The following is an 11,498-nucleotide window of genomic DNA, read 5'->3' on the forward strand; positions in this document are numbered from 1 at the left end:
CCATCCTCCTCTCTGACCTATCACCTCCATCCCCACCCCCATTCACCTATTGTACTCTTTGCTACCGTCTCCCCAGCCCCAGCCCCAGCCCCCCATTTATCTCTCCACCCTGGAGGCTTCCTGCCTCTATTCCTGATGAAGGACTTTTGCCCGAAAAGTCGATTTTCCTGCTCCTCTGATCTTGACTTGCTGTGCTTTTCCAGCACCACTCTGATCTAAACTCTGGTTTCCAGCATCTGCAGTCCTCACTTTTGCCAAGAGGTGGCAATTGCCCAGTAGTATTGTCACTGGACTAGTAATCCTGAAATCTGGGCAATGTTTGTGTACCCAGGTTCAAGACTAAAACGATGCTAGACGGTGGAATGTGAATTCAATAAAAATCTTGAATTAAAAGGCAAATGATGTTGATCTGGTTCACGAATGTCCCCCCTTTAGTGAAGGTAACTGCCATGTAATTCCAGACCATAGCAGCAATGGGCCAACATTTAACTGCCATCTGAAATGGCAAGTCATTCAGACAGATTGTTATCAAACAATAGAAAAGAAAAAAACAAGTGAAATCGGAGGATCATTTGCCGTCGACGAAGGCACTGGAAGCAACAGCAAGCACAGTCCTGTCGACCTCTTGTCGGGGCTTGTGCCAAAATTGGGAGAGCTGCTTTACAGACTAGTTAAGTAATAGTTTTACATAGTCATACTCATGGATTGTATCTCACACACATTGTCCCAGACAACACCATCACCATTCCCCATTATGTCCTGTGTCACTGGCAGTACACACCAAGCAGAAATGGTGGCATAGTTGGGTGTAAGTTGTGTTAGGAGTCTTTACCATTGTTTGTGAACCCATGATGTTTCACAGGATCAGGTCAAACAAGGGCAAGGAAAGCACCCGCTGATTACCACCCACCTTCCTTTTCCCAGCCAAGTAACATTCTGTGGTGCATAACAGTCACTTCACACAAGTGCCAGGCAATTACTATTTGCAACAATACAGAATCTAACCATTGACATTCAATGGTGTTACCATCTCTGAATCTCCTACTAACAACATTTTGGGAGTTACCATTGACCAGAAACAGACCTGTACTCACCGTATTAAGTAGTGTTACTATAAAAGCAGGTCAGAGGCTTGGAAATCCTCGAGCAAAAAACTCACCTCCTTACTCACCAAAGCCTGTCCATCATCCACAAGGCACAGGTCAGGAGTGTGATGAAATATTCCAAACTTATCTGGCTAAGTGTAGCTCTAACAATAGTCAAAAAGTTTGAACATAGAACAATATCGCACAGGAATGGGTCCTTTGGTCCATGATGTTGTGCCAAACTTGACACTAAGTTAAACTAATCCTCTCTGAATGCCCTTGGTCCATATCCCTCCAGGACTACCTGTCCTGCACAAAGCCATGGAAAAGTGTGACGTCATGCATTTTGGTAGGAAGAATAGAGGCATGGATTATTTAGTAAACAGGGAGAAAATTTCTGAAATCTGAAGTGCAAAGAGACTTGGGTGTTCGCGTCCAGAATTCTCTCAAGGTAAACTTGCTGGTGGAGTCTGTAGTTAGGAAGGCAAATGCAATGATGGCATTTATTTTGAGAGGGCTTGAATATAAAATCAGGGATGCACTTCTAAGGGTCTATGAGGCTCTGGTCAGGCCACATTTGGAGTTTTGTGCACAATTTTGGGCCCCATATCTCATGAAGCATGTACTGGCCCTGGACGGTATTCAGAGGAGGTTCATAAAAATGATTCTAGGAATTAAAAGCTTAACCTCAGAGGAACATTTGAGCACTCTAGGTCTATAATTGATGGGAGTTTAGAAAAATTAGGGGGGAATCTAACTGAAACTTACAGAATACTGAATGGCCTGAACAGAGTGGATGCTGGGAAAATGTTTCCATTGGTAGGAGGGCATAGAACCCAAGGGCATAGCCTTAGAGTAAAGGGAAGACATTTTAGAACAGAGGTAAAGAGAAACCTCTTCAGCCAGAGAGAGGTAAATCTATGGAATTCACTGCCACAGAAGGTTGCGGAGGTCAGATGATTGAATATATTTAAAACTGAGATAGATAGGTTCTTGATTGTGAAGTGGATCAAGGGTTACAGGGAGAAGGTGGGGGAATGGCGATGAGAAACTTATCAGGAATAGTGATGGGCTGAATGGCCTAACTTCTGCTCCCATGTCTTATGGTCTTATGGACTGTTCCTAAGTCTATAGATTACTTAGTGTGGAAACAGGCCCTTCGGCCCAACAAGTCCACACCGACCCACCGAAGCGCAACCCACCCAGACCCATTACCCTACATTTACCCCTTCACCTAACACTATGGGCAATTTAGCATGGCCAATTCACCTAACCTGCACATTTTTGGATTGTGGGAGGAAACTGGAGCACCCGGAGGAAACCCACGCAGACGCGGGGAGAATGTGCAAACTCCACACAGAGTGTCGCCTGAGGTGGGAATTGAACCCGGGTCTCTGGCACTGTGAAGCAGCAGTGCTATCCACTGTGCCACCCACAGTTATGCCATGCTTTACCAAATGTGCGTAAATCCTATCCCTAAGAATTCTCTCCAATAGCTTCCCAACCACCAATGCCATTTGATGCCATTCAGGATAAAGCAGCCCAACATGATTGGCACCATAATCACAAGCATCCACTCCCCCCCATCACTGCAGCTCAGTAGCAGCAGTATGTACCATCTACAACATGTATTGCAGAAGTTCATCAAAGCTCCTTGGGCAGTACCTTCCAAACCCAAAACTAATTCTGTTAGAAAGACAGGAGCAGCAGATACATGGGAATACGAGCAAAGTCCTCTCCATCCTGACTTGGAAATAAAGGTCCTTTCAGTGGCACTGGGTCAGATCCAGGAACTCTATTCCTGACAACACTGTGGGTCTACCAACAGCACATGGACTGCAGCAGTTTGAATAGGTAATTTAGTACTAACGTTTCAAAGGCAACGAGGGGAGGAGCAAAAAACAATAACTCATCCAGCAATGTCTACATCCCATGACCACAATGAAAAAGTTGTTATGTGTTTAGTCCTACGTTGACACATCTGGTGATGCTCCTGCCATACTATCTTGCAATGAACATCAACATACTGGGTGCTTGCTGTCCCAATTCTTCTCCATTAACAATGATCTGCACTCCTGATGGGCACTGAGATATCAAAAAACTTGAATTTTTCTATATCGGTGAGTATTTTGTTGCTCCAGTTTGAAATAATGATTCTACCAGTACTTCTGGCTTTCAACAAAGTAGCTAGTTGTAAAGTAAACTGATAAACATCAGCCATTTATGATTTCATGTCCTGAAAGTGTAAAGGTTCACACACAATGAATTCCTTACAGGACAAAATGGATTTATATTCATGACTTTTCAAATGACCATTTACAGTATTTGTCAAACTGTTAAAAGGAAAGGTAGGAATGACCAGAAAGCAAGACTGTCAAGACAGATTGCTGTATTGTATCTTCTTCCAAACAGAAAGAACCACACTGAAAAATTACAAGGATCTGCCTAGTCAGCCAAGAAATGGCAGAGTGCAAGGAAAACCTGAATTTTCAAAAGGAATAAAAACTGCCATGAACTGACCGTCCTCAAAGGGTTGATTCATAACTTCTCAATTAACCTCAATTTCTGAAAGTGATTTTAAAATGACAGACTTTTAATATGAAGTGGGATGAAACTGATGCTTCTTCAGAGGCTTTTTGGAGATTGTGGGTTAGGTGAGAATGAGGTAAAAGAACAAAACACAAATTACCTGTGTGACTAAAAATTTGGTGACACGCTCTGGCAGTCGACTTTTCTCACTGGATAAAATCATTTCCAGCATGTCTCCATGAAGTTTTTCCATGACGACGAAGACTCTTTCAGGAGTTTCAAACATACACTCAAGATTTACAATTCCAGGATGATGAAGGTTCTAAGAATGAACAAGATGTTTTCTTAATTTTAAAAATAATCAGTGTAAAGAGTTATTCATCAAACAATTCATTCATCCAAATTAGATTTAATACAATTATGCTGCAACAGACATTAGCTTGACACCTTGGCACAGGCGGCACGGTGGCACAGTGGTTAGCACTGCTGCCTCACAGCGCCAGAGACCCGGGTTCAATTCCCGCCTCAGGCGACTGACTGTGTGGAGTTTGCACATTCTCCCCGTGGCTGCCCGGGTTTCCTCCGGGTGCTCCGGTTTCCTCCCACAGTCACAAAGATGTGCGGGTTAGGTGAATTGGCCATGCTAAATTGCCCGTAGTGTTAGGTTAAAAGGGGTAAATGTAGGGGTATGGGTGGTTTGCGCTTCGGCGGGTCGGTGTGGACTTGTTGGGCCGAAGAGCCTGTTTCCACACTGTAAAGTAATCTAATCTAAAGTAATCTAATCTAAAAAACCTTTGATGGCAATTGAAGAGGTCAGCATGGAATTACACTGTTTGTTCACACTGCTTTATTTAGGTCAAATATAACACTTCATGTGTGCTTGCATTGGGTACACATGAGCAATGGTGCACGACAGCCAGATCTAAAAGCATGGTGTAATGTTCTGTCCTGCTGATCTAATCGTCTCACCTCCCTCGTGGAACAATATCCCAGCATGACTCAGCATGGTTACAACAAGGAGGCAGAAAACTGGGGGAGGGAGGGAGAAGATAAGGCCTGTAGGTGTAGCGCACTGTCATAAGTGTGTTTGCCGACTAAGACATCTTACCACAGCAAGTAAGACGTGGGTTTGTGGCCACAACTAGTAATCTGGTCTCAGCTAGAAATGTGTTTTCCGACGGGGGCAGGATTGTGGGAGGTGAATGTTGGGCAGGAGGGGCGGTGATGGCAGGGATGGTGGGGAGGAGATGCACGTCATATAAACCTAGAACCAGTTCAACTGCTAGCTTATCTTGCACTGAGATAACTCAGAGAAAGACTTATAAAATTGAACAGTATAATCATTAAAACCTCAGTATAGACTTTCATTTTTCACGTCTATTCACTACATAGATTACTATACCAAATAGCAGTTCACTTGTAAAATGGTTATGCTTTCATGCACTCCATTTAAAATATGAGAAACAAAATCCATTGTAACAACATTGACTTTAGTGAAGGCTATCAAATTTGAAACCTTACAAAACCAAATGTGTTGCATTTTTCCAAATGTAACTTGTAAATAAAATGAAAAATATTTCCAGCTCATCCAATTAATGTTCTTCAGTGCTGGTGATCCAAAACATTTTCACACCCAGTTCAGGTATAGCTGAGTTGGACAAACAGCATAGCTCTCTTGTGCTGTCTCCAACATGCACTTTAGTCCAAACCTCAGAACCAAAAAAAAAATTATTTACATTCATATTTAGTCATATCCTTAGGACATCCTAGAGGGCTTCACAATCTGTGGCTTACATTGTGAAGTGTAGTCATTCTGTTGTTAAAATGCAGAGAAATGCTGCTGCCAATTTTGTATCCAAGTTCGCACAAGTAACAATGAGATAAACAATCTTTGTTTTGGTTGAATAGTGTTGGATGACGGGAAAATGTTTAACTTGAATCGAGACAGAAGAACAGACAGCACCTTGGTTTCATTATACCTGGAAAATCACACCTCCTGCACAAAAATACACTGACATTTCAACTTAGATTATACAGTCAAGTTCTGCAGTAGGACTTGAACTTCTGACCTCTGACAAAAGTGCTACCAAGTGAATCAAACATCCTTTACTTCAACACTGATGTCTCCGTATCCCAGAAGTTGTCTATACAGACTTCAGCAAAGCATTCAACAAGGTTGCACACGGTAGACTGGTTCGTAAGGTGAGATCACACGTTGCAGAGCTAGCCAATTGGATACAAAATTGACTTGAAGGTAGGAGACAGAGTGTGATGGTGGAGGATTTTTTTTTGGATTGGAGGCCTGTGACCAATGGTATGTCACAAGAATCAGTGCTGGGTCCACTGCATTTTGTCATTTACATAAATTATTTGAATGTGAATATTGGAGCTATGTTTAGTAAGTTTGCCGATGACACCAAAGGTGGTGGTGTACTGGACAGTGAAGATGATTATTTCAGAGTATAATAGGACCTTGATCAGATAGGCCAATGGGCCGAGGAGTGACAGATGGAGTTTAATTTAGATCAACACAAGATGTTGCATTTTGGTGAAGCAAACTAAAGCAGGACTTATACATTTAATAATAGGGCCCCGGGGAGTGTTGCCAAACAAAGAGACTAGGGGTGCAGGTGCATAGCTCCTTGAAAACAGAAGACAGGATGGTGAAAGCAACATTTGGCACGCTTACTGAGTATATGAGTTTGGATGTCATGTTGCAGCTGTACAGGACATTTTTGAGAGTCGTTTTTGGAATACTGGTCACTCTTCTGTCAGAAGGATGTTGTTAAATTTGCAAGTGTGCAGAAGAGATGCAAAAGGACATTGCCAGAACTGAAGCATTTGAGCTATAGGGAGAGGCTGAATAGGCTGGGCCTTTTTTCCCCTGGATCATCAGAGACTGAGGGGTGACTTTACCCCTCCGTGAGGGATGTACGGATGGTGTGAATAGCCAAGGTCTTTTCCCTAGGGTGCAGGAATCTAAAACTAGAGGACATAGGATTAAAGTGAGAGGAGATAGATTTTAAAAAGACTTGAGGGATAATTTTTTTAATGCAGAGGGTAGTGTGTATGTAGATTCAGCTGCCAGGGGAAGTGGTGAAGGTGGATATAATTGCAACATTTAAGAGGCATCTGGTATATGAACAGGAAGGGTTCTGAGGCATATGGGCCGAATGCTGACAAACGGGACTAGATCAGATTGAAATGTCTGGTTGGCATGATGAGTTGGACCAAAGAATCTGTTCTGTGCTGGATGACTCTAGGTATATCTTTTGATTGAAACAGACAATTTTATATCTATTATCATAATGTATATATAAAACCCAATGATGTAATGTATTACACTGTGTACTTTTGCCTGCTAGGAAATTAAGTGTGCCCAAACGGTTTTCAATTATGGCCGCTAAGAAAACAGATAATTTGCATTCCATTGATCTGAGTAAGGTTGCAAAGTCAGTGTTGTGAACTATTGAACTATCCAGGCAAAGGTGAGTTAAAAATAAAAATGGGTCTCAGCAAATGCTAAACTTCTTTGAAACTACTAAACCACTGAAACATTTCACAAAGCAGACATTTATCATTTATCACTGAATTTATCTCATTCAAAAGATTGCATCGTTTTTTGCTTTTCCTACCTGAAGGATGGCCACCTCATTGCGAAGCTGACTTTCTTGCTTTGTGGGAAATCTCATCTTGTCAATCACTTTGATTGCCATATCCCTTCCAGTCTTTCTGTGCTTTCCTATACATACAAAAGACAACACAATCCCTGTACTTATTAGACATTTTTCACTCCCCAGCCCAAAGTAAATTATGGTAGATGCGATTTATGGAAGCCATAAAAAGGTGTTTTCAGGATCATTAATTTCCCATATTGTCATTGCAAGGGATTGGAGAACTTGTTACATATGGAATGTCAGCTGGAACCCTATTTTCATTTCTCCACAACATGTGCTAAAGAACAAACATTCTATGACATTGCCTTGTTTTCATAAAATTACATAATACAGCTAATAAAGTTAAAAAAAATTAAGGGGAGGAACATTCACACAAAATTTATCATTGTAAATCATACTTGTAATATTCAACTTTTCCCAAGGTCTTTGAACTTAGATTTGATGACCAAGGAAAATGCATTCATAACATGGACAAACAATGGACTATTAACCTGAAAATCATTTCAACAATTGGCGATGGTAGGTGGTAAAAGCAAGAAAGATTCCTGGTCAACTATGCTATGCAAAGAATTTTGAAAATTCTACCATCACCATCCATAGCCCAAGTCTACAACATGCAAGTAAAAGTACACGTTACCACAGAAACTTGGATTCAAGTGAACTGCAACACACCACTACCACCCAACAACTTGAATTACATTCTTCATAAATCCATCAATTTATGACTGACTGAATTAACTTTGCAGTACCTTGTATTATTAAAAGACTGGGTTTTAATAATTTTAGAGCAAGAATTTGAATCTTATCATTGCCTTGTCTAAAACTGCTCATAAATATAGGTTTAAACTCTAACTCGGTGTACCCAATAGACATACAATTACAAACTGGAATTGGGTATTCTGTCATATTTCTGTTTTATTTGTATAACAACCTCCAATTTTGTATGATAGCCAAACTCTTTCTGAAGTTGATCTGTTATAATTACACATAGTTGTATTAGATATGTACACATCACTTGAGTTACTCTCATTTTTACTTCTTGTTCCTCTCTGTGGTGAGCTACTTGTCTTCTGTTTGCAATCCCTGAAAGCTTGTCAACAGGTATCAGCATGTGCAGAAGCGCTGACATTAATTAGCCAAATCACTGTCACGTCCAGCTCAGGGATGCTCTATTCTGATTTTCAAATTAAAAACAGAGGATAAAGGCTGGAAAAAATGGCCACCCTGAGGGCTGCTTGAATGCTTTTGTGGATTGGAACTACCTCCTGTCTCAAGAGGGAAGAAAATAACATTTTCAGACTATTGGAAATCAATGCCTTTTCCTGCAACCAATCAAAAAGATGTTACCCGATTAAATAGGTCACAGACACAGATTGTCTCAAATCCTCAGAGATGTCAAACCACAATACAAACAGTAGAATAAATCTGAAAACCACCACTTTATTTGGAAAAGACTTTGAGCTAGCGGAAAGTCAAATGGTGACACCATGTTTTCTTCATCTCCTTAAAAGATCAACAATAAACTGCAGTTATTTCTACAAAAAGCTATCAAACCATAAGTTTAGCCAATCTGAAAACCAGATTTAGAAAAAGCAATGTTATATTAACTGCCAGCGAAGGTAACTTTTTCCAGTTTAAAGTTCACATGAAAGCCAAACTCCTAGCTAGTTGACTACAAGAAACTTCACAACCTGCTGTGAATCATTCACTTTACAGACCTGCCAAATGGGAGACTGGGAGATCATAAATCAGAATAAGATTTTATATACAACTGCTTGTGCAACCCCATGTTAGAGAAAAATTACCATTTAGAAACAGCGCTTAAAGTGTTGGCGCTACAATCGTGTTACAGCCAACATGTTTAAAACCTTCATGCTGTAGAAATAGCATCTCCAATTCATTAATTGTGCTACAGTGAATTCACGTTGACAAAACATACATTATAACAGAACAACCTATCGTACATTCACATCACCTGTATATGGCTTTTGTGTACGTGTGAATGTATGTGAGATGAAGTGTGTAAGACATGTTTAATTTGGGATAAGAGTGCAAGGATAAATAAACTCATGTTTAAACTCTCAAAAAGTTTGCTAATTAATGACTGCACTGGGACACACACAGAGAAGTAAGAAAAGGTACACCTTTGTCCAAAACAATGACCCAGTGCAGTAAGAGAACATACAAATTCTATCTGTGATACCACTAAAAACTCTGATACAGATATCAAAATAATTCCTCAATGCATGTAGGCTTGTCAGATCTGGGAGCTATTTCCATTCCAAACACAGAATGTCTGCCATAGTGATCTCGTGGACTTGGTCCTTGTTCAACTCTTACAAATAAATAAGAACAGTATGTAATAGTTTCAGTTTCATGGATAAAAACAGAAGCAGGAAAGTAGTAAACAAAACCATTGTAGTTAAGGTTTAACTTGGGCTGCTCTTGCATTCATAAGCTGACATGGCAACAGTTGAAAATGCATACATTACTCCTGTACTTGGGCAAATCATTGTTGAATTGACTGTTTTAAACAAATGCTTTTGTAAACAAGACAAAAATATTGACTGCTTAGATCAGGAATGTGACTTACCACCGTAAACTATTCCGAACTGCCCTGAACCCAGCACCTCATCAGCAAAGATTTGGTACACAGAACTGATATCCTGCAACAAAGATTGAAGATCAAAGTTGAAGTAAAATGTAATGTGCAAAAAATTTGTGATCATATGTCCTTTCTGGTAGGTTTTTATTCTGTCCATGAACTGTTCACACATTGATGCATGATTTGTGGTTTCTCCCAACAATCAAATGCATCAGTCTCAGGGGATAGAAATGCTATAAATTCAAAGATCTACAGCAATAATTTTATCATAGTTGGGATGAAGTCCATGTAGCTTCTTGTGATTACTAAATGGGAAGCTGTAGTCAAGAGCATGGATCTTATAATATTCAAACTGGGACTTTATAGGGATCACTATGTTGAAAATGTGTGCTGGAAAGTCAGTTTGGATCAGAAAAAACAAATATGTTGACTCCAAATTACTCATCAGTAGTGATCAAGTTATGGTTAAGCATTAGGAAACCGGTGCCTTACCTCTGTGCTTTACACACAGCCTCATTTAAAAACAAGTCAAATACTATTAGAATCATACTTTTGGAACCCAAGTTCACTTTATAATATAGATCCTTTCACATAAGACTCTTGCTTTAATCCCTTTTCGATAAATAGTAATTGTTTTATTTACAGGGTAAGTGTTTGGCTGCTGCAACAAAGCACTTCCAACTGAGCCAAGCTGCTACACTGGATAAAATAAATGGAAATTGAACTGAACAGATAGTATCAGATCAAATACAAGGAAATGTACTGAACTGTAATGTAAATGTACATTGTATGGCACAATGCAAGCAAACATAGATGTCACATACAAGTCATGAACTACTTTATAGTGAAGCATACTCAATATGGTGAGTACACTCTCCATACCAGAAATTTCCTTGAAAGTAGCTCCAAAGGCAAAAAGCAAAATTAATGGGTCTTTACTGAAATATATGTAGCTTTCAGAACAAAATTGATGAATTATTGGCACAAATAAAGGTTAATGGGTTTGAGTTTAAAAGCCATTACACAGACATGGTTACAGGAGATCAGAGCTAGGAACTAAGTACTCAGTGTTATGTGACTGCTCAAAAAGACAGGTAGGAAAGGAAAGGCAGTGAAGTAGCTTTGTTAGTACAAGATGGATAAATACAGTAGTAGGAAATGATCTTGGATCAAATTATGTAGAGGAAAAAGTGAGGACTGCAGATGCTGGAGATCAGAGCTGAAAGATATGTTGCTGAAAAAGCGCAGCAGGTCAGGCAGCATCCAAGGAGCAGGAGAATCGACTTTTTGGGCATAAGCCCTTCTTCAGGAATGAGGAAGGTGTGCCAAGCAGGCTAAGATAAAAGGTAGGGAGGAGGGACTTGGGGGAGGGGCGTTGGGAATGCGATAGGTGGAAGGAGGTTAAGGTGAGGGTGATAGGCCGGAGAGGTCGGGAAGATGATTGCAGGTCAAGAAGGCGGTGCTGAGTCCGAGGGTTGGGACTGAGAAAAGGTGGGGGGAATGAGGAAGCTGGAGAAATCTGCATTCATCCCTTGTGGTTGGAGGGTTCCTAGGCGGAAGATGAGGCGCTCTTCCTCCAGGCGTCATGTTGCCATGGTCTGG

General features: G+C 40.5%; 1 protein-coding gene across 6 annotated transcripts in view; it reads right to left on the bottom strand.

The window, feature by feature from the left end:
* The window catches only part of prkd3 (protein kinase D3), a 423,856-nt gene that overhangs the window by 20,601 nt on the left and 391,757 nt on the right, over positions 1-11,498 (bottom strand). For all 6 annotated transcript variants that reach the window (XM_043695537.1, XM_043695540.1, XM_043695539.1 and 3 more), the window contains 3 exons: positions 9,885-9,957; positions 7,250-7,356; positions 3,775-3,936 (listed from right to left, as the gene is read on the bottom strand). In XM_043695537.1, the coding sequence (XP_043551472.1) occupies positions 3,775-3,936; positions 7,250-7,356; positions 9,885-9,957 (342 nt within the window). The remainder of the gene's footprint in view (positions 1-3,774; positions 3,937-7,249; positions 7,357-9,884; positions 9,958-11,498) is intronic.

This window comes from Chiloscyllium plagiosum, chromosome 9 (genome assembly GCF_004010195.1).
Source record: "Chiloscyllium plagiosum isolate BGI_BamShark_2017 chromosome 9, ASM401019v2, whole genome shotgun sequence".
Classification (NCBI taxonomy): domain Eukaryota; kingdom Metazoa; phylum Chordata; class Chondrichthyes; order Orectolobiformes; family Hemiscylliidae; genus Chiloscyllium; species Chiloscyllium plagiosum.